At 41.7% G+C, this 24,430-nt stretch overlaps 1 protein-coding gene across 1 annotated transcript in view; it reads right to left on the bottom strand.

Moving 5' to 3' along the window:
- The window catches only part of lamb4 (laminin, beta 4), a 74,007-nt gene that overhangs the window by 25,530 nt on the left and 24,047 nt on the right, over positions 1–24,430 (bottom strand). The window contains exons 16-26 of the mRNA XM_039614183.1: positions 22,140–22,331; positions 21,925–22,037; positions 21,277–21,388; positions 20,866–21,046; positions 20,630–20,773; positions 20,305–20,536; positions 19,668–19,825; positions 19,292–19,516; positions 4,715–4,932; positions 4,371–4,467; positions 2,943–3,306 (exon numbers count right to left, since the gene is read on the bottom strand). Coding sequence (XP_039470117.1) covers positions 2,943–3,306; positions 4,371–4,467; positions 4,715–4,932; positions 19,292–19,516; positions 19,668–19,825; positions 20,305–20,536; positions 20,630–20,773; positions 20,866–21,046; positions 21,277–21,388; positions 21,925–22,037; positions 22,140–22,331 — 2,036 coding nt within the window. The remainder of the gene's footprint in view (positions 1–2,942; positions 3,307–4,370; positions 4,468–4,714; positions 4,933–19,291; positions 19,517–19,667; positions 19,826–20,304; positions 20,537–20,629; positions 20,774–20,865; positions 21,047–21,276; positions 21,389–21,924; positions 22,038–22,139; positions 22,332–24,430) is intronic.

Consider the following 24,430-nt stretch of genomic DNA (forward strand, 5'->3'; position numbering starts at 1 on the left):
TTAGCCTGACTAATAGCTATTGGCATTTTCTCTTAGCATTTGAATGAATATAACCTGGCTGGGTAGCTTAAAAGTCAAAACAAACAGTAATAAGAACGCATTTCTGACTTCTCTCGAATAAGTGAAAAAACACTTACCTTCAGACTGATTAGCTGGTGTCAATCCAACTTTAATGTGTCCCATGTCAGTCAGTTTTAGGGGAAAAGTGTGAAGTTTAGATGTTTCATTTACTTTTGAGATACTCCCGCATTAATTGGATGAGAAATTTGGAGTCTAGCAGAGTTGTCAAGAATAGCATACAATCCTCATCCAATCAACCGTGCATTTAACCTGATTAAACTCCATCCAGTTAAACATGAACAAACAAAAACACCCATGTTACATTATAATGTATATCCAGGACATCTTTTCTGAACCAAGATGAAGTGGTGCTACAAAGGAGAGTGCATTTAATAGCAGTCTGGCCTGCCACAAAATGCACCGCTAAAAATACAGTTTCTGGTTGTCCCAAAATTTGTTCATTTTGAGAGTGAAGTTGTAGGACTGATGCTGGTTAGCGGTGTAGGTTTGACGGATGTGACACCTAAACTTGTGTAAAATGACCAACAGAGCATATTCCAAGACTTCTGGTTAGTTCACTGTTGTTAGGCAGAGGTGTTTTAAAAAGTACAACCTTATACAACACAAATGTAAAAGAAAGAATAAGAAGAGAAAAAAGCAACACCCTGCTAAATGAAGTAATTTTTAAACATTACTCTGAATGTAACAAAGTATACTTTTTTTTTTGTAAGGCCTGCAACAAAGACTGATTTTCTTTCTATAACTTCATATCATGAAGTATACTTCAAGTATATTTCCCAAGTATATGTTACCTAGTAAGTATACTACTAATGCTTCTTGGGACTATATTGGCCCCCGTTTTAGTATATAAAAGTATACTTGAAATTAACTTTTAGATGTACCTCTTGTTCACTACAAATGTACTTGTCATGAACTGGCTGTGTGCAGGCAGGTCACGACCCAAACGCAAAACTCACGGAAACAGAACTGAACTCAAAAATCACTGCTTTATTGCAGGCTTAACACTGATACAGAACTAGACTGGGAATGATAAACTGAGGACCGAGGAAACACAGGGAAAATCACACAGCTTCAAGGATGAGACATTTGACGATGCGACCCAGAACTGAGGGAGACGCTGACATAAATACACAGAGGGTTAACGAGGGAAGTGGAAGCACACGGGGAACACAGGTGACATAGATAATCATAACGAGACAGGGCAGGAGCAAACACAACATGATGCATACTGACGGGAGACTGTCAAAGTAAAACAGGAAGTACACAGAGGCGCAGACAGGAGGGGGAGAGAGAACACGGGGAGAGCACAGACATAACGGGCTGGGGAAAACATGGAATAAAACACAAGGAGGAGAAACGAGGCATGGGGACTCATATACGTGGAGGGGGACACAGGGGGTAAAGACATGAGGGGAATTCTAATAAACTAAACTGAACAACCTAGGGACCATAGACAAAATAAAGAACAAAATACAAAAACACAAGAAAACTAAGAACGCTGGGTCAAAATGACCCAGGACCATGACAGTTCTAGCATAATGTCCTTTCCAGTTTATAAGAGTATACTTAAAATATACTCTATTTTAACACAATACTAACCTTAGAAGTATACTATTAATTTACTTTTTAGTTTATATTTGACTTACTTCTGATTGAAACATAGTAATCAAAATGCAGTTGAAACTTATTTTTCACATGTAACAAATCCCTACATTTCCCTGACAGTCAGATAACAGTTCCAACTATCAGAAGGCTTCCCTTGCAGAGAACTACACTCATAGCTCAAGCACCAGAATTATATTGTAAACAGGTGAGAAAATGATTTGAGAGTTGAGGTTTATTAACTATTGACCCTTTTCACTCACGGTTTGAACAATTTTATTTTTTTAATTGATGATTTACTCAACTTACTCTGTTCAAAAGGTAAAAGACATTACACAAGAATTTGTGACAAATTCGTGTTTTAAACATCAATTATTTGTTTCATAGTTTTGATTTCACAGTTAAAGCACTGCAATGCATGCTGGGTATTTCTTTGTGCTTCTTAGTATACTTCAGGTATACTTCAAATAAACTACATACTACATAGTATACTACAAGCACTACTATACTACAAGTATAGGTTAAATGCACTTATACTTTTCTGTATACTTCTAACTGTACTTACAGTATGCTTAAATGTAATTTGGTCGATAAAATCTATAAAAGTACATACAAAGTAAACTAAAAGTATACTTGCTTGTTTCCTAGTTTTTAAAGTATACTTATGAAATACTTGAATATTCTTTTTTGTAAGGGTGAGACTGGTTGTTTGATACAAAGTGGACTGTAATTACGTTTCACATTGTTTGAATAAACAAATAAATTTATTAATATATGAGGTTCAATTCAAGAAATGCAATTTTAGTGTAGCTGCAACTCACTCCTTAAGTTCAAAATTATGCTGTATATTGTAGTTTATATGTTATACTACTCTCACAGTGAATTGCATTTTATAGTAATACACTCTGAATGAGGATTTAAGTAATTACTCTTAGATCTATAGTAGAAAACAACAGAAATCCAGATGGTGTAATAGTATAATCTCAGTAACATCACCAATTGTTACATTTGCTGTATTTTACAGTTGTTTCCATGAGTACAGTGAGTTACCGTAAAAAATAATGTAATCTCATGGAATTTTCCCACAATGACATGCAAATTACAGTAATGAACTGCAAACATCCTTTAGAGTTTTTTACTGTTGATTTTGCAGTACTAAGCTATGGAAATTACTGCAAAGGCTAACAGTGCAGTGTACTGTATATTTTTACATTTAGCATTAGTCAAGTTCCATTTAAGTTCATCCTCGCATGACTTACCTGACCTTCAAAGACATTTTCTCCAGCTTCTCCACACTTGGTGGGGAGATTACTCTCAGGTTGGCCAGGCTGTCCATCACAGAGCGCATGTTCATCATCTCCTGTAGGTAGTGGTTATCTGTGGGCTGCATGTTGTTATGAGGGATAAGGGTTGTTATTTTCTGGGCAGCTTGCTGGACATCAGTGACAATTTGAGTCCAGAGTGCATTGCAGGGATGGCACTGTTCACAGGCTGGGAATAATGTATTGAAGCCGGGGGCGCACTCATCACAGAATATACCGGTTACACCCGCCCGACAGATGCACTCGCTAGTCTCAGGGTCACATGATGGTCGTTTGGTTCCCTCCGGGTTGCAGTCACAAGCTGAAAACAAGATAAATCATGGTGTCTTCGCATGAAAACAAGGGGGATTTAGAAAAGGTTAAAGTGGACCTGCGCTGCTACTACTTATAATTCCTTTCCAAGCTCCTTAGACAACTTAAAGTTAGAAATATCCTGTCTCAGAGTGATGCTGAAAAACTAGTTCATGCATTTATTACTTCCAGGCTGGACTACTGTAATTCATTATTATCAGGAAGTCCTAAAAACTCCCTGAAAAGCCTTCAGCTGATCCAAAATGCTGCAGCAAGAGTCCTGACAGGGACTAGAAAGAGAGAGCAGATTTCTCCTGTATTGGCTTCCCTTCATTGGCTTCCTGTTAAATCCAGAATTGAATTCAAAATCCTGCTCCTCACATACAAGGTCTTAAATAATCAGGCCCCATCTTATCTTAATGACCTTGTAGTACCATATCACCCTATTAGAGCACTTCGCTCTCGCACTGCAGGCTTACTTGCTATTCCTAGAGTATTTAAAAGTAGAATGGGAGGCAGAGCCTTCAGTTTTCAGGCCCCTCTTCTGTAGAACCAGCTTCCAGTTTGGATTCAGGAGACAGACACTATCTCTACTTTTAAGATTAGGCTTCAAATTTTCCTTTTTGCTAAAGCCTATAGTTAGGTCCCGTTGTCTAGGCTGCTGGGGGATTCTCAGGATGCACCGATGTGTTTATACACCTGTCTGCATTTAATTATTAATTAATATTAATCTCTGGTTCTCTTCCACAGCATGTCTTTGTCCTGTCTTCCTCCTGGAATAGTGCAAACTTTCAGATTAAGACAGAGCTGGTAGATGTGGATGTTGTGCTTTGAGTGCAGCTCTTACTGTGACCATATAAGAATATCCCCATCCTGTGACATCAAACAGATCAAAGAGTATAACAAGGGTGATAAAATAAGTGTTCAAAGCAGTCTGCACCCTGAGTCTTTGGTTCACTGCCCTCAATATTTGAAACTTTGGAATGATTTATATGAACATACACCACTGGAGACATATGTCAGGAAAGAAAAGAAGAATAGTCCACTTAAAGGAAACATTAAAATATCACTCACGGATACACTGCAGGTCTGGATTCCTAAAATGATTTTCTCTGCATTCATCACAGTGCCTTCCTCCAAACTCAGGATGGCATGGACAACGTCCAGTTACCTGAATATGTCACAGCACATTCATACAAAGTTTAACAATCAGCATCTACTGCAGGTGATTATTTATAATTTGTTTTTTATTTTAAATAATAAATAAATAAATAAATAACCTTGAAATGGACATACAAACATACAAGGTTGTTTTTCTGAGGTGAGTAGCAGAGTGACAGCCTCACACCCTAAATGATAAATGAAAACTGAACCCTGTGGTCACACGCCAACACTGTCTGTGGCTGTGGAGCTCTTGCCTTGTCACAGATGTTGGAGATAGAGTTGACGGGGTCACAGCTGCAGGGCTGACATCCCGAGGCTATGTTCAGGTTCCAGTATCTGTCCTCACATTCATCACAGAGTTTACCTATCACACCTGTCCTGCAGGGACACTGTCCTGTCCTCAGATCACAGAAACAGGGTCTCCCCAGAGGACACCGAGTCACCTGAGTCCCCCGTCGATCACAGGAGCATTCTGGAAAATACTTTTATTTTAGTGTTTGTCAAAACATTGCGAAATATAGAAAAGAAATACAGGGTATATAGGTGGAGCAACAGAGAAGAAAAATTATGCAAGAAGATTATTGATGATGGAAGCATTGATCCCTTTTTCAAAACTGCAGTTTAACTTTAAAATGTTTCCAGTAAAAATCAGAGTTTAAACTGGATCTTTAGATACTTTGTTACTACCAGCCTGTCATAAAAACACATTACTTGTTTCTTAGCATTTTCACAGCTTTAATTGAAAAAACAACATATTTTGACAGCATGGAATAGTACTTTTGCACCAGCAAGTTAATTCTCTCAGACCTGTTAGCTGAAAAGTTTGCTTGTGTTACGGAAAAAATATATAGGCTTTGTGCTTATTTTCTGTTTATATTGTTTTATACAGGTCAGTGTAGTAAAAACGCCACTTTGAGTTATATTGTCTGCTAAAGGTCACAAAGTACTGTGTAAGACAGGAAACTGCAGAAGGAGACGCTTTGTGCAGAGAACAGGAAGAGGTGCAGACAGAAAAGCGGAACTAAGCAACACACACACACGTCAAGCCGGGCCAGAAGGAGTTGTTTTTATCGAAACTATGTGTGACGTGTAAAGGACCAAAATAACACAGTATATGATACACATTTTGGCTTCTAATGCTAGAGATCTGCAAATTGCTTTGGGCTGTGCACATCTCTCTCTCTTCCGGAAGATGATTAAATAATAATTATAAATACTTTGACCAACTGAGTTGTGTTTTCTCTGTCCGGTAAAATAAAAGAACAAGATTTAATACTTGGCATGGTGAGCAGGGTGTCTTTGCAAAAAAAAAATTGAGGTGAAAAAAGTGAAAGGCCTCAAGTAGAAGTGTGAGGCCTAAAAAAAATATCTACAGCAGATAAACGGTATCTGAAGTCATGAAGTCATGTCCTTAAGAAAAAGGGGAAAAAATGCCTTGCCTATCAATCACACTTATTGGTTCTGCTTGCACTTGGACAATCAACTAATTTCAGTTTGTGTGCAAGAGAAGGAAAATAGTGACACAGCCTACAGCATGAATATGGATATTTTATGATAAAGTGGACACTGCTCCAGGACAGAAACAGCTGCATTATGCTGCTAATACAACTTCAGCTCTTTGCAAGCACCCACAAAGATGAAATGCTAATGCTAAGCTAGCCAAGAACCCAGAGTGATGCTAAAGCTGAGTAAATGCAACCCAAACCCTAACCCCTCAGCCCAGCAGCCAGAGCCTGAACTTACACAAGTAACAAACTGATGAGCAATCAGGCTGCAGCCTCTACCTGTTCATGCTTCTACAGTAGAATCACCATGACGACTGCTTTGAAGTCTATTTGTGCTGGTCTCCATCTTTCAACTTTCAATTCAATTTTATTTATATAGTGCCAAATCACAACAACAGTCATCTCAAGGCGTTTTATATTGTAAGGTAGACCCTGAAATAATACAGGGTGGGCCATTTATATGGATACACCGTAATAAAATGGGAATGGTTGGTGATATTAAAGTCCTGTTTGTGGCACATTAGTATATGTGAGGGGGCAAACTCCTCAAGATGGATGGTGACCATGGTGGCCATTTAGAAGTAAATGGTAAATGGTAAATGGACTGATTCTTATATAGCGCTTTTCTACTCTCCCGGAGTACTCAAAGCGCTCTATACAACATGCCTCATTCACCCATTCACACCCACTCATACAAGCACTTCTAAACTCAAGTGCAAAGTAAACTACATTCACACACATTCATACTCCGATGAACGCATCGGAGGGCAACTTCGGGTTAGTATCTTGCCCAAGGATATTTGGCATGCAGACTGGGGGAGCCAAGGATCGAACCACCAACCTTCCGATCAGTAGCTGATCTGCTCTACCACCTGAGCCACAGCCAGAAGTCGGCCATCTTGGATACAACTTTTGTTTTTTCAATAGGAAGAGGGCCATGTGACACATCAAACTTATTGGCAATGTCACAAGAAAAACAATGGTGTGCTTGGTTTCAACGTAACTTTATTATTTCATGAGTTATTTACAAGTCTCTGACTACTTATAAAATGTGTTCAATGTGCTGCCCATTGTGTTGGATTGTCAATGCAACCCTCTTCTCCCACTCTTCACACACTGATAGCAACACCACAGGAGAAATGCCAGCACAGGCATCCAGTATCCGTAGTTTCAGGTGCTGCACATCTCGTATCTTCACACCATAGACAATTGCCTTCAGATGACCCCAAAGATAAAAGTCTAAGGGGGTCAGATCGGGAGACCTTGGGGGCCATTCAACTGGCCCACGATGACCAAGCCACTTTCCAGGAAACTGTTCATCTAGGAATGCTCGGACCTGGCACCCATAATGTGGTGGTGCACCATCTTGCTGGAAAAACTCAGGGAATGTGCCAGCTTCAGTGCATAAAGAGGGAAACACATCATCATGAAGCAATTTCAAATATCCAGTGGCCTTGAGGTTACCATTGATGAAGAATGGACCCACTATCGTTGTACCCCATATACCACACCAAACCATCACTTTTGTTGTTCCAACAGTCTTGGAGGGACCCATCCACTGTGAGTTAGTGTCAGACCAATAGAGGTGGTTTTGTTTGTTAACTTCACCATTCACATAAAAGTTTGCCTCATCACTGAACAAAATCTTCTGCGTGAACTCAGGGTCCTGTTCCAATTTTTGTTTTGCCCATTCTGCCCATTCTGTGCACCGATCTGGGTCATCCTCATTGAGATGCTGCAGTAGCTGGAGTTTGTAAGGGTGCCATTTGTGAGTAGCTAATATCCGCTGAAGGGATGTTCGACTAATGCCACTCTCCAGTGACATGCGGCGAGTGCTACGCTGTGGGCTCTTGCTGAATGAAGCTAGGACAGCGACTGATGTTTCTTCATTAGTGACAGTTTTCTTGCGTCCAGATTTTGGCAAATCCAACACTGAACCAGTTTCACGAAACTTAGCAAGCAGTTTGCTAACTGTAGCCTGGGAGATGGGTGGTCTCATAGGGTGTCTTGCATTGAAATCTGCTGCAATGACCCAGTTACTGTGTTCACCAGATATCAACACAATTTCGATCCGCTCCTCACGTGTTAACCTCTTCGACATGTCAATGTCTGTGAACAAAGAGAAACTTGTAAATAACTCATGAAAGAATAAAGTTACGTTGAAACCAAGCACACCATTGTTTTTCTTGTGACATTACCAATAAGTTTGATGTGTCACATGGCCCTCTTCCTACTGAAAAAACAAAAGTTGTATCCAAGATGGCTGACTTCTAAATGGCCACCATGGTCACCACCCATCTTGAGGAGATTGCCCCCTCACATATACTAATGTGCCACAAACAGGACTTTAATATCACCAACCATTCCCATTTTATTACGGTGTATCTATATAAATGGCCCACCTTGTACAATAATCCCTGCAGCAAAAATTGCTGAAGCAATCTTATTATGACCAAAGAGAGGAAGCAGGAAGACTTTTGGCATGGAGAATTAAGAAAATGCAGAGTGAAGGGGCAATTAATAGTATAAAGACCTCTTCAGGGAATGTAACAGTAGATCCATTGGAAATTAATGACAGCTTTAGAGAATTTTATGAAAATTTGTATAAATCAGAATGTGCTCAAGCCTCAAAAGAGCAGGACATATTCTTAGATCAAAATCAGTTCCAGACACTAACAGAAAACAGAAACCAGAAATTAGACAGACGTCTAACTATTGAAGACATATCACAGGCTATCAAAAGCATCAACAGTGGTAAGGCACCTGGGCCAGATGGCTTTCCGATTGAATTTTATAAAACTTTCCAAGAAAAATTAATAATTCCACTTTTTACCATGTATGAAGAAGCGTATCAAAATGAAGCTCTCCCACCCACTCTGAGATAGGCAATGGTTACTTTGATACTGAAACCTGGTAATCCCCCTGCAGAGCATTCATCATTTAGACTAATAAGTCTGATGGGGGTTGACACTAAAATACTTTGTAAAGTTTTAGCAAGAAGATTAGACTTCTGTATTGCACATTTAGTTCATAATGATCAAAATGGCTTTGTACTAAAATGTCAAGGGTTTCACAATATAAGAAGGGTTCTAAATATAATTCATGAGAAATTTGATGCTAAAGATACAGCTTTATTATCACTCGATGCTCATCAGGCCTTTGACAGAATAGAGTGGTCATATTTATTTAATGTTCTCCCAAGATATGGATTTGGAAATAATTTTCTCAAATGGGTTAAACTTTTGTATACAAATCCCAAAGCTAGTGTTTTAACAAATAACATAGTTTCTAACCCTATCACATTGGAGCGTTCCACTCGCCAGGGGTGCCCGTTATCTCTAATTCTATTTATCTTAGCTATAGAGTCCCTGGCGATGACAATTAGAATGAAAACTGACATATTTGGTGTCCAGTTAGGAGATCAGGAGCATAGATTGGCCCTGTATGCTGATGACCTGATAGTTTTTTTTGACTAGGCTGTCTATTAGTATACCAAAATTAATGCAACTAATGGAGTTATTTCTGGCTATAATATAAATGATTCAAAATCCTCCATCCTATTTCTGAACAAGGATGAAAGACTAAATCATATTATGTAAACCCTGCATATTAATGCAAAAAGAAGGATTTGTGTATCTTGGAGTTAAATCACCCCAGACATTGATACCATTGTAGCAACAAACTATGAGCCTTTGATTAGTGAAGTGGAGGGATCTCTAAATAAATGGATGACAATGCCCATATCAGTGATTGGCCATATAAACATGATAAAAATGAACATATTACCAAAATTTTTATAGAATAGAATAGAATAGAGTAAACTCTATTATCCCATGGATGAGACATTTCGGTGTTACAGAGCTCTTACAGCAAGCAAGGGAAAATAAAATATGAAAGGAAGACACAAGGTGGTCCTATAAACATAACCAACCGAAGTTCGTATATACAGGTAACAATGTACAGAATATGTATAGAAAAAATTGAAAAATTGTACGGCGATATGTATAAAATGTACAGGGTTATGTATAAAATCTACAGAGCTATTTATAAGATGTACAGTAAACAAACAAGCTGATGAGTAAGATGACAAAAAGAATGTTAAGCTGCATTATAGAGTCTGACAGCTGCTGGTAAGAATGACCTGCGGTAGCGCTCCTTCCGACACTGTGGGTGTAAGAGTCTACTGCTGAACGAGCTGCTCAGTGCTCAGACTTTAGAGGGAAAACCAGCACACCGCAGACCACGGCCTCTCTGTGTGAGGATTTAAACGTATTCTACGCTAGATTCGACACAACGAACACCATGAGACCGGACAGTGTGCGCACCGCGGATGACGTCAGCGCGCACACTGTGTCTGAGGAGGATGTGCGGAAGTGCTTCACGAGGGTGAACGCACGCAAAGCTACTGGTCTGGACGGGATTCCCGGCCGCGTCCTCAAGTCATGCGCGGCTCAGCTGGTTGGAGTGTTTACACACATCTTCAACCTTTCCCTCTCTCTGTCTGTAGTCCCAGCCTGCTTCAAAATGGCCACCATCGTCCCTGTACCCAAATCCTCCACCATCTCCTCATTGAATGACTGGCGACCCGTAGCCCTGACCCCCATCGTGAGCAAATGCTTCGAGAAGCTGGTCAGGGACTTCATCTGCTCTGCACTACCCGACTCACTGGACCCTCTACAGTTTGCATACCGCCACAACAGGTCCACTGATGATGCCATAGCCCTGACACTCCATGCTGCCCTGTCACACCTGGAAAAAAGAGACATGTATGTGAGAATGCTGTTTGTAGATTACAGCTCAGTATTCAATACCATCGTTCCCTCGAAGCTGGACAGGAAACTGCAGGATCTAGGATTGAGCAGCTCCCTCTGCAGCTGGATCCTTCACTTCCTGTCTGACAGACGCCAAGTGGTCGGACTGGGCAACATCACCTCATCCCCCGTCATAATTAACACTGGTGCTCCACAGTGGTGTGTACTGTACTCTACACCTACAACTGCATGGCCACTACACTGTAAAATCTAATTACTTCACAGAACTCAAAAAAATATGCAAACTCGTTGCCTCAAAAAAAAAAACTAAGTAAAGTTTACTTAGGATGACTGTTAGGACAACTTATTCATTGCAAGTCTGCAGTATTAAGAATAACTTGATATTTCTGACTGTACAATACTAATTTTTTACCTACTGACAAACATTTCAAGTTCAACTAAATGAAAAAACAATTTGTGGTAACCTGAATGTGATTAAAAATAATTAACAACACTTTTTGTAATGATGTTAAAATGAGCCCAACTTTTATTTTCAAATGCAAAAAAGTATAACAGCCAACATACTGGACACTGTTCTCTTGAACAACATATAATTATATTGCCATCACTGTTATAATCTTACAATGAAACAAAGTCTCAGATTTAATTATTCTGAAAATAAGTTTAGGCCTACCACAAGTTTGTTTTGTAGTTACATTACTTATATAATCAACATAAAATATATTTGTTGTTCTGTCACAAGTGCAGTCTCTAATTTAAACAACACATTTGTTTTTCATTCCAACACATGAGCTGGAATGTTGTATTATTTTAAGGATGCTTGTTTCCAGTCCAGGCATTACTGCCTGAATGACTGTCATGGATCGAGGTGATCCAAATGTAGGTGCAGAAGAAAGTCTTTAACTTCCCTTAAGTACAGTGGCAGTGGATGTGGGTTGGAGATGCAATGAGCTTGAACCTGCAGGCGATCATCTTCACTGACCACACCATCTGTGATGGAGGACTCATCTCTCCTGGTGTCCTGCAAGCAAACAATCATATTTTTTGGAACATGAACTTAATTGCTTTCTTAAAACATTTTTTTCTGCAATTGTTATAGAACAGACTCCAATTTAGACAAACTCAGGCTCCCTCCCCACGGGAGAGGTGACATTCAATGTCCCACTTGTCAGTCTGGATAGCCCTGACCACCACCCAACACACAATAATGTCATGAAAGCATCATTTTAAAAAGGGCTATGCAAACATGGCCAATAACTTTCATTCTAATGATCTGCAAAATGATTTGGGCACAAAACAAATTTTGCTGTTAGAAAACTTGCAGACTTCACTATATACAGTGTAGACCCTCAAAACTAAGATTGGGGGATGTGATCTTTCAAGAAATGCAGACCAAACTGTTGTTGTTTGTTTACTTACACAGCATGTCTTGTAGAATTAACTGGAGTCACCAGCAACAGCACAGTGCAGTCATATCTCAAGTGTAATAACAGAAGACAGGAAAAGATCAGTAAAGAAACAACTTCCCCAAAGCACAAACAAAACAATAAGTAAAACAGGCTGATCTAAAGTGTGATTAAAATTCAGCCTGATTAATATAAATGTCACTGACAGTTGCTAATATATTGGAAAACCAAAATACCACTGAGTTGATGTCTTTCTGTCCAACAGCAGGAGTGCTGGTCCCAAGCCTCAAAGACAGCAAGAAGCAAGCAGAGGGAGAAAAAACAAAATTTTTTAGAAGCTGATTTGATCCTTAATGGCTGTGCAGTCATTATAACTTACAACACAGAGGGTCAATGTAGACCCATACAACCAAATTAGACTAACACATATAGTATTAAAAACACCATCTACTACTGTGTCTGAATGTGTGGTATTGGCACTGTCAGTTTAGGCCTAAAGAGATATGTGTTTAAAAAAAGACCAACTAATTTAAATATAATCATTACATGCTTGTTAAACGCTAACTTCCAATATATAAAGTTTCTAACAAGCAAAATGACCAGATCCAACATATGGCAGGGTTTATATGTAACATAATGTTTCTTATGATTCAACTGTGGAATTTAACTTAATTCTTTAGAAGGACAAGCTATATTACTTTATTCTCAAGTATAAAGCCAACCTAGGCTTTAACCATTTAATAAGCCACTAATCTGGATTATAGCTTTCACAACAAAAATGGTTTTTAAACAAATTTTTTAACAAAACAAGTACTATTAATATTATTATTTAAAATGTAATTAAACAGAGAAGTCGGTTAAATATAAAAGCAGTTTGCTTATGTTGTTAAATAAAGGCTAGATTTGACATTAATAGATGCCACATATGTTCAAAAGCTGCCACAAAGCATTAAATAAAATAGACGTCTCCGAAAACGTCCGAGCATTTTTGCAAATATGTGATGTCTTGATAAATTGAGCAACAATGAACATTACACAGCTACATTCTCGCATGAAAACATCTTAAAAGTTTATTTTGTGACCCAGAAAAAGTAATATTTAAAAGTTTTTTAGCTGCGCTCCTCCGCCATTGCCGCGTTTCAGTTTTGGACGAATTGCATTCTGGAATATTTAGCTGTATCAAGTCGCTCTGAGTCCACACAAGTCACCACTGATACATGCTCGATAAAACAGGAGGAGCAAAAACACATCCCGGAATTTTTCGCGTTGTCGGCTTCATGTGTACTTTGAATTGGAACAGTACTTGGTCTCCGACGTATCACAAGTCCATGAGACCACAAGTACGCATACACAGGCTCCGACAACTGCGGCCGACAAATGCGATCCTCCTTTTCCCCAGATTACCCTTTCTGGGTCACAAAATAAACTTTTAAGATATTTTCAGGTGAGAATGTAGCTGTGTAATGCTCAAATATCTACTTAATTTATCAAAATATCACATATTTGCAAAAGTGCTTTCGACGGTATATATATATATATATATATATATATATATATATATATATATATATATATATATATATATATATATATATATATAGTTAGTTAGTTATGGTTATGGATTGAAAATATCCCCACACCCCACCCCACCCCTAACGGCTGCACCTCCCGAAAAATTTTGTCTGGGCTCTTATCTCACTTTTTTATTTCAAACAATCAACAGAAAATTTCACAGACATATTTTTATATAAGGTTTTTAAGGCTGTGGTGTTAATTTTTAAGTAACATGAGCCCAGCAGCAGCAGCAACGCTAGGCTAACACTAACTAGCTAGCAAGATTATAAACCTGGTGCTAAACTAAGAGAAGCCACAAAATCAGTTTGAATAAGAGTAAACATTTACTCACCAAGTCAGTGTATCAGGTAAAGATCCGCAGCAATGACAACAATAATATCTTGAGCTGACGCTTCTCCAGGTTTGCTCAACATATTCCAGAAAAAAATGCTGCCACCATAAATATGCAGACTCAAATAAATTTAGTTGATCAGCGTTTTTGCATAAAAAGTACTGGTAAGTTACTTAAATTGAGTTCTAATACAAATTGATAAAAATTGAGTTCAGCCTACTTAATATTTTTAATTAAACACAATATTAGATTTTACAGTGTAGTAACTCCAACATCATCGTGAAGTATGTGGATCACACTACAGTGGTGGGTCTTATCACCAAAGTTCATGAGACGGCTTACAGGGAGGAGGTCAGCACCCTGACCCACTGGTCCCGAGACAACCATCTCACCTTCAACTTCGTGACTTGGAGGAGAGAGACCTAATGTTTAATAATCCACATTTCACTGTTTTACTCTTTGGTTCAGATGTGGATACTGTATTGCTCTTCCTCTGTGATTTTTTATGTTTAAGTCGTTTTTGCTGGTTTTTATTTTGTTTTTTGTCTGTTTGGGAGCTGACACAGTCTCTATGGAAATGAGTTTTTGGGGGGGTAGCAGGAGGAGAGAAGTGGCAGAGTGGCGTGTAAGACTGCAACTCTGCTTCCTGGTCCCAACTCTAGATAGTCACATTTTGGAGGGTTTAATACATTTGTCCAGATTTCTAGAAATGAGACCTGCTCCATCCAAAGTGGGATGGATGCTGTCCCTCCTAACAAGACCAGGTTTCCTTCAGAAATTTTCCCAATTATCTATGAAGCCCACATCGTTTTTTGGACACCACTCAGACAGCCAGCAATTTAAGGAGAACATGCGGCTAAACATGTCACTACTGGTCCAATTGGGGAGGGGACCAGAGAAACTTAGTCCAACATATTATTTTCCCAATACTATATTTTTTTAACACTGTTCATATGTATATAGTGGTGCAGAAGTAGGCATTTCTTTTCCCAAATGTCTGCACTGAGTAGGAGATTGTACATGTGTATAGTAAAAATAAAAGGGATTCTACTCTATTCTATTAGGATAGAGATCTGTGTTAGTGTGTGGGGCTGTAGCCTCAGGTTTATATTGTCAAATGGTAATTATGAGACAGTCTGTTTCAGATCATTTTCCCGAGTAACATGAAAGTAACGTAACAAGTCGACCAACGGATGTCTTTCTTCTGGGTGTAATTAAGTAACGTACTGCATTACTTTAAAGAAAAGTGCTCTGTGTAATATGTGTAATAATTTTTCTACTTTTTCTACTCCCGGCGCCCCCCGTGAGTGGCAGCCTGTTACAGCAGCTCCACTCATTCTGAGCTTCTTTCTTATCTTCTCTTTACTTTCTCGTAATTTTTTGTAACTAAAGTTTTAGCAATTAGGTTCTGCAATCATGGACTACCGTTTTGTGCTAGTCTTGGTTGTTTTTCTCTGTTTTTTTTCCCTCCTTTTTCACCCGTGTTTGGGAACCCAGCACATGGATCCTTTGTTTACAGTAGGGATCAGCTGTTAGCGCTGCGTCCCGCAGCAGTGCTGCCGGAGGGCAGACACGACATTCCCAGCAAGCTGACGAGGAAAAGACGTGGGTGTTGTGCTGGGAAGGAGCGCTGTCACCCGAGAAGGAGATGTTATAGACCATCTCTCCCTTTTGCAATCATTGGAAACGTAAGATCTTTGCCCAATAAGATGGATGAGTTCAAGTCACTAACCTGGTCACAGAGGGAATAACGGCAATGTAGCATCATGATGCTAATGGATTCCTGGCTAACACTGCTAACTCCGGACACGAGTGTGATGCTACCAGGGTTCCAGCTGCTGCGGGCGAATAGGACGAGAGAGAGCGGTAAGAGGAAGGGATTGGGACTGGCAGTGTTTGTGAATGACAGATGGCGTAACCCTGGGCACATCAATGTAAAAGAACAACTCTGCAGCAGAGACACTGAGCTGTTAGCCGTTAGCATGCATCCGTACTACCTGCCCCGGGAATTCTCACATGTTATCGCGATAACAGCGTATGTCCCCCCCTCGGCCATCGCGGATGCAGCCTGTGACTCTCTCCACTCTGTGGTCAGCAGAGTGCAAACACAATCTCCGAGAGCCCTTCTTTTAATATCAGGGGACTAATCATGTCTCGCTGGACTCCACGCTGCCCATCTTCACCCAGTATGTGACCTGCCCAACCAGAGACAATAAAACACTGGACTTACTGTATGCCAATGCAGAAGAGACATACAGTTCATCACCTCTCCCTCCCCTGGGCAGACCTGATCACAATCTGGTGCACCTTGTCCCTGTGTATGAGCACTTAGTGCGCAGGGAGCCACCAGCCACCCGCACAGTACAGAGATGGTTGGAGGAGATCGAGGAGGCTCTTAAGGATTGTTTTGAGTCTACTGTGTGGAAGGTGATCTGTGATGAGCACGGAAAGGACATCGACAGCCTGGTGAAATACATTACGGACTATATTAACTTCTGTGTGGATAACACCGCACCCACCAGGACTGTGCGGTGTTTCTCCAACAACAAACCTTGGATTACCCCAGAAATTAAAGCTGTCCTCAAGAAGCAGAGGAGGGCCTACGAATCTAGAGAGAAGGAGGAGCTGAAAAGGGTGCAGAGAAAGCTGAGGGGACTGATAAGGAATGGGAAGGACAGCTACAGGCAGAACATGGAGAACCAGCTTCAGCAAAACAACGTTGGCGAAGTCTGGAGAGGCCTCAGAACCATCTCGGGACACAAAGGTCAGAACTCTGCCTGGGAGGGATGTGAGGTGGGCAAATGAACTGAATCATTTCTTCAACAGATTTGACTCATCCATGAGGCAGTCTCCAACATCGGCTGCAGACTCACCCACCCCCACTACTGCTGTTCCACCTCTGACACCTCAGACACTTCACACCACCTCTACTCACCCTGCTCACTCCTCCCCACCCCCAACAACTGCATCCAATACACACTCAACACAAGGCTCCAGCCTGTCTCTCTCAACCACCCAGGTTAGGAGGGAACTGAGGAGGATTAAAGCCAGGAAAGTTGCAGGTCCAGATGGCATCAGCTCAAGGGACGTCAGGTCCTGCGCAGACCAAATGTGTGAGGTGATGGAGCACCTCTTCAGCCTGAGGCTGAGGCTGGGAAGAGTCCCACAGCTCTGGAAAACCTCCCATATTGTACCAGTGCCAAAGACTTCACGCCCCAAGGACCTCAACAGCTATAGGCCAGTGGCTCTGACATTCCACCTGGTGAAGACCCTGGAGTGGCTGGTCCTGACTCAGCTTCAGCGCCTGGTGAGCTAATCACTGGATCCACTTCAGTTTGCCTACCAGCCTGGCATTGGAGCGGATGATGCTGTCATTCACATCGTGCATCGTTCCCTTGCTCACCTGGAGACCGCTGGGAGTACTGTGAGAATCATGTTCTTTGACTTCCCCAGTGCCTTTAACACCATTCTTCCCACGGTCCTGAAGGACAAGCTGTAGAACTCTGGAGTGGACAATCACCTCACTACATGGATTCTGGACTACCTCACCGACCGACCACAGTATGTCAGAACTCAGGGCTGTGTGTCGGACAGGGTCGTCTGCAGTACGGAGGCCCCACAGGGAACGGTTCTGGCACCGTTCCTCTTCACCATCTACACTGCAGACTTCTCCCACAACTCCACCCAGTGCTTCCTGCAGAAGTTCTCTGATGACTCTGCAATAGTCGGCCTCATCACTGATGGGGATGACAGGGAGTACAGAGGACTGACACAAGGCTTTGTGGACTGGTGCCAGCAGAACTACCTCCAGATCAACACTAGTAAAACCAAGGAGCTGGTGGTAGACTTCCGCAGGTACAAGCATCCTCCACTGCAACCACTGAACATCCAAGGTATGGACATTGAGACTGTGGACAGCTACAGGTACCTTGGTGTTCATCTGAACAATAAACTGGACTGGACTCATAATTCAGACGCCCTCTACAGGAAAGGGCAGAGCAGGCTGTACCTGCTGCGGAGACTCAGGTCTTTTGGAGTGAAGGGCCCACTCCTGAAGACCTTCTATGACTCTGTGGTGGCCTCAGCCATCTTTTATGGTGTGGTCTGCTGGGGTGGCAACATCTCTGCTGGGGACAGGAAGAGACTGAACAGGCTGATCCACAGGGCCAGCTCTGTTCTACGATGCCCTCTGGACCCAGTGGAGGTGGTGAGTGACAGGAGAATGGTGGCTAAGCTGTCATCCCTGTTGGACAACATCTCCCACCCCATGCAGGAGACTGTGACAGCACTGAGCAGCTCCTTCAGTGGCTGCGGCACCCACAATGTGGGACGGAGAGATTTCGCAGGTCTTTCCTCCCCACTGCTGTCAGACTCCACAACAAAGACTTCAACTGATCAAACACACACATCCACACGTCTGCAATAGCAATAACACAATTACTCTTTTTCTGGCATCGTTGTATTATACTCAATTGTATATAGCATTTGTATTCTATTTTATTCTAGTCTATTTTATTCGATTGTATATAGTATTTCATTTTATTTTATTCTATTCTATTGTGTACAGTATCTTATTGATATCTTATTCCAGTGTTTTTCTCTAATTTTTCTATGCAAGTTTGCACTGTTCACTTTTGTAACAAAACAAATTTCCCATGCGTGGGACTAATAAAGGTTATCTTATCTTGTCTTATCTTATCTTAATTATTTTTTTAAGTAACGACACCAACACTGATCACAACAAAGATGGAAGCACCTCCAACAAGCACAAACATGTGACCCGCAGCATGCAAGTGAATGTGCATGAGTGTAATTTCTTTGATATGCTGATTATTGATGGCTGTGACTTTCAAAGTGGAGCCAATGAGAACTGATATGGGAAGGAATCGAATTGATAAGTGATATCAATAATGGAATTGGAATTGCTAAATTCTTATCAATTGCCATCCCTAGTCAATATTGAATTTAAAGTTTTCAATTCGCTCAGCCTTACAGACACTCAAGCACCAGCGCTCCTTTACACTAAAAGTTAAAGTAGCTCAGGCACCTGATCAAGACACGTCTAAGTTGCCTCCCAGTGGATATTTAGTGGGTTGGGTGTCCAGTTGGGTGAAGACTGTGGGTTCCATCAAAAAATGGACACATTAAAGGACACAGGAATACCTGGTGCCCCGATGAGGCTTTGCATACACGTAAGAGGATGAAAGGATGATAGATGAGGTTTCTATGTTTTTGTTGTCACCTTTGCAGTCCTGGGTTAGGGCATTGCCATAGTAGCCAGGTTTGCAGTTTTGGCAGTGTAGGCCGATTGTGTTGTGAAGGCAGTGTAGACACTCTCCTGTTGTGCTGTTACATGAGTTGGGATCATCAGGGTTGATGTTGTTGTTGCAGGGACACTCTTTACAGACTGCACCTGGCAATGTCAGATCACCATAGAAACCAGGGCTGCACCTATCACAGCTTACACCTAAAAGGGAAACAGAGAGTGATCTATTTTATGTGTCTTTCCAAAAACCTTCTGATAAAGACTGACTCTTAGCATCGCTGCTGTCTGTCTCTGTTTGCCTCTTTTATGTAAAGAAGGTAAAAGTAAGTAATGCAAAGATACTAGCTCTTACCTGTGTGCCCCTCCTGGCAATTACAGATGAGCCTGAGGGACTGTGGGTCATGCTGACAGGAAGTGGCGAAGAATCGTCCACTGCTCAAAACATCTGGACACAAACACAGCTGACAGGCCTGTCTGGAGATTGGGTCACCATAGTAACCCTCAACACACCTGCATCAAAATAGGTGTATCATGATGACCTGAACAGGTACAGACCCTCAGCAGTAAGTACTGGCACACTTATCTCCTGAGTAAATCTAACTTCATACATTTACATTTACTCAGAGACATAGCAAAGACATTTTCAGAGGGAAAAAATCACCAGCTGAGTTACAGTAAAAAAGGTGTTTTTTTTTGGGTTTTTTTTTTAAATTACATCTGTTTACAGATAAAAGCTGCTTAACTGAAAACTGAAAACCCAACCTCTTTGTCTAATTCTCTCTGTTCTTCATCATTATGGAGTACAGTATGTACTACATCTCTGACTCGAGGAGAGGGCCTAAGGGTACATCTGTCACCATCTTACAATGCTGTGATTGCAGCCATTCCCCAACTTTCTGTGAATGGTACTCATGGCCATTGATCATGACAATTTGCATATTGATGATCAAGGACCTGACCTCACAGACCATTGTTAGTCAGTGACTAACCTTTCACAGCTGGGTCCAGTAGTGTGCTCCCTGCAGCTCAGACAGTCTCCGGTAAGTCCATCACACATCTCTGACAGCCCATTACATTCACACGATCGACAGGAAGGGAATCCCCAGAATCCCATCTGACAGCGATCGCAGCGCTGACCCGCCGTCTCTGAACGACATGCACACTGACCACTGACCTGATCGCACAGCTCTGACACAGAGCCATGGGGGTCACAATCACATCCTGCAAACAGGTGAGAATTCATTGTGAATCAACTGTCAGATGCTCAGAGAGAAAACAAAAGGTAGTGTTTCCCCTCTGGGTTTGGTTTCTTACGTTTGCAGCCTTCAGGTCCAAAGCCAAACGTCATTGGGGCACAGGCATCGCAGCAACGACCAATCACATTGGCCTTACATTGACAAAACCCACCCAGTTTACTGCAGGATGGTCCAATAGAGCCGATAACATTACACCTGCAAACTGACAGCAGGTAAAGCGCAGAAATAAACATATAAAACACTTGTCTTTTACTTTTTGTCTCAGTCCTGGATGATCTCAGTCCAACTACTTACGGACAGCTCCATTGTGGATTTGTGCTGAAAGGCTCATGATGAGTCCCTCGCAGACTTCAGGTAGCGACTCCTGAGGGCCAAGCTTGACAGTCAATCCAGTACAGTGAAACTGGTGAAAAGTGTCGAGGTCGCTCTGAGAGCAGAAATTTTGGACTGACCCAATTCTATTAAAAAGACTAATCTGAAAAAAAGGGGGCAGGATTAAACATGTAGAAATCACCTCATATAGACAGATGCCATCATTTAATTTTGAACAGAAAAAATTGAAACCATGCAATCTTCGCAAATTTGTTTTTTCACAGAGAGAGAGCTAGAGAGTATTGCTCAGCTATGATTGGACAGTTACTGTTAGTAGGAGGATTTTAGGGAATATGTCAATCACTTTATCTGAATAGATGAAGAACTCCTTACCGAGTCAATTAGGATGTGTGAACCATCAGATCTGGGCTGTTTGTAAAAGGTGATATCCACAAAATAGTGACCTCCAGCATTCAGACAGAGCAGAGAGTCCAGAATACCTCGTCTGGAAAAACAAACGGCAAAAACAAACAAAAACTGCTGCTACTGAGACACAATCTCTGACACAAGTACACTATTAAAGCTTCAGAGAACCTTGGAGCCCACATAAATAAAATGTGTAAGAATGTCTCTGTATGTGGAACCAGGAGTAAAAAGGCACAACATGTGTGTTAGCTGTAGCTGCTAGCTGTCTGCTTTCCTTTTATAGATATTCTGTTGAGAGTCCTCTGTCAGTACATCCTGGTTTGGTTCACAAGCTGCACTATGACTGACAGCAAGGGGCTGCAAAGTTTATTAAATCATCACACACACGCAGCTATGCCCTATCATTGATATACACACAGAGCCTGCTGCCTGTGCCACAAACATGATGTCACCCACAGACCACCTAAACATGGCCTCTGTAAACAACTCACACAGAGACTGTACAATATCCTGTACAATTTATTCTGCTAGTTTCAAAGAACCTGCTTCATTTCACATCTGAATAGTCATGTGACCTTCATGGATGTAATAGACGCCCTGTTTTCTGATTCTCACCTAGAGTTTCCAGGTAGAATCAGAGTTTTACTTCCTGTTGGACTGCTGCTGCAGCCGCCATCGCCTTGTGACACTTTGATGATACTGACTAAAGCCATCCAGTCAGATGCAGACTAGAGAAAATAATAAATTGACATGACTTATAGAAAGACAATTACGTCAATTTTATTAAACATGTACATTTACATTAAGTTTAGTATTCAAATTCTCCTCACCTCTGGTTCATAGGAAATCACCAGCTGGTAATCAGTCGAAGATGGGAGGTTGTCCACAGTAAATCTAAGCCCCACCCCCTCAAACACTCTAACCAATCCCAGGCCAGTCCAGGTTACTGGCTGGTGATATGCCCTCTGACGGGGAATGATTTGCAGGGTGTAACCGGGGACCAGAGGGATGCTGGTTTGCTGCTGGATGGAAACAAACAACAGATGCACTGAGGAAAGAGGACGATCTGATTAGCTGAAACATGTGGCTTGCAAAAGTATTCGGCCCTCTAGAACTTTTCCACATTTTGTCACAATACAGCCACAAACATGAATCAATTTTATTGGAATTCCACGTGAGAGACCAATACAAAGTGGTGTACACGTGAGAAGTGGAATGAAAATCATACATGATACCAAACATTTTTTACAAATAAATAACTGAAAAGTGGGGTGTGCGTAATTATTCTGTCCCCTGAGTCAATACTTTGAAGAACCACCTTTTGCTGCAATTACAGCTGCCAGTCTTTTAGGGTATGTCTCTACCAGCTTTGCACATCTACAGACTGAAATCCTTGCCCATTCTTCTTTGCAAAACAGCTCCAGCTCAGTCAGATTAGATGGACAGCGTTTGGGAACAGCAGTTTTCAGATCTTGCCACAGATTCTCAATTGGATTTAGATCTGGACTTTGACTGGGCCATTCTAACACATGGATATGGTTTGTTTTAAACCATTCCATTGTTACCCTGGCTTTATGTTTAGGGTCGTTGTCCTGCTGGAAGGTGAACCTCCGCCCCAGTCTCAAGTCTTTTGCAGACTCCAAGAGGTTTTCTTCCAAGATTGCCCTGTATTTGGCTCCATCCATCTTCCCATCAACTCTGACCAGCTTCCTGTCCCTGCTGAAGAGAAGCACCCCAGAGCATGATGCTGCCACCACCATATGTGACAGTGGGGATGGTGTGTTCAGAGTGATGTGCAGTGTTAGTTTCCGCCACACATAGCGTTTTGCATTTTGGCCAAAAGTTCCATTTTGGTCTCATCTGACCAGAGCACCTTCTTCCACATGTTTGCTGTGTCCCCACATGGCTTGTGGCAAACTGCAAACGGGACTTCTTATGGTTTTCTGTTAACAATGGCTTCCTTCTTGCCACTCTTCCATAAAGGCCAACTTTGTGCAGTGCACAACTAATAGTTGTCCTATGGACAGATTCCCCCACCTGAGCTGTAGATCTCTGCAGCTCATCCAGAGTCACCATGGGCCTCTTGGCTGCATTTCTGATCAGCGCTCTCCTTGTTCGGCCTGTGAGTTTAGGTGGACGGCCTTGTCTTGGTAGGTTTACAGTTGTGCCATACTCCTTCCATTTCTGAATGATGGCTTGAACAGTGCTCCGTAGGATGTTCAAGGCTTAGGAAATCTTTTTGTAGCCTAAGCCTGCTTTAAATTTCTCAATAACTTTATCCCTGACCTGTCTGGTGTGTTCTTTGGACGTCATGGTGTTGTTGCTCCCAATATTCTCTTAGACAACCTCTGAGGCCGTCACAGAGCAGCTGTATTTGTACTGACATTAGATTACACACAGGTGCACTCTATTTAGTCATTAGCACTCATCAGGCAATGTCTATGGGCAACTGACTGCACTCAGACCAAAGGGGGCTGAATAATTACGCACACCCCACTTTGCAGTTATTTATTTGTAAAAAATGTTTGGTATCATGTATAATTTTCGTTCCACTTCTCAAGTGTACACCACTTTGTATTGGTCTTTCACGCGGAATTCCAATAAAATTGATTCATGTTTGTGGCTGTAATGTGACAGAATGTGGAAAAGTTCAAGGGGGCCGAATACTTTTGCAAGCGATTGTATGAGTTGGGCTGTGTCCAAATTCAGGGGCTGCATCCTTCGGAGACCGCATTTGTGGGACGATTATATCACAGCACACCAAATTCAAAGGCTGCTCCAAATGTGACCCACAAATGCGTCCTCCTTTTCCCCGGATTTGAAGGAGGGTCCGGTGTATCCTTTGTGGCCCAGAGAAGCCCAGACCTCTCTCCCCAGCCATCTCCTCCAGTTTATCCGCGGGAACAGCAAGGCATTCCCAAGCCAGCCAAGAGATACATGCCCATAACACCTCACCCAGGAGGCGCCCAGGAGGCATTCTTGTCAGATGCTCGAACCATCTAGACTGGCTCCTTTCGATGTGGAGGAGCAGCAGCTCTACTCTGAGCCCCTCCCGGATGGCTGAACCTCTCTAAGGGAGAGGCCAGCCACCCTTCAGAGGAAGCCCATTTCTGCCACTTGT

This window comes from Oreochromis aureus, linkage group 7, assembly GCF_013358895.1.
Source record: "Oreochromis aureus strain Israel breed Guangdong linkage group 7, ZZ_aureus, whole genome shotgun sequence".
NCBI classification, from domain to species: Eukaryota; Metazoa; Chordata; class Actinopteri; order Cichliformes; family Cichlidae; genus Oreochromis; species Oreochromis aureus.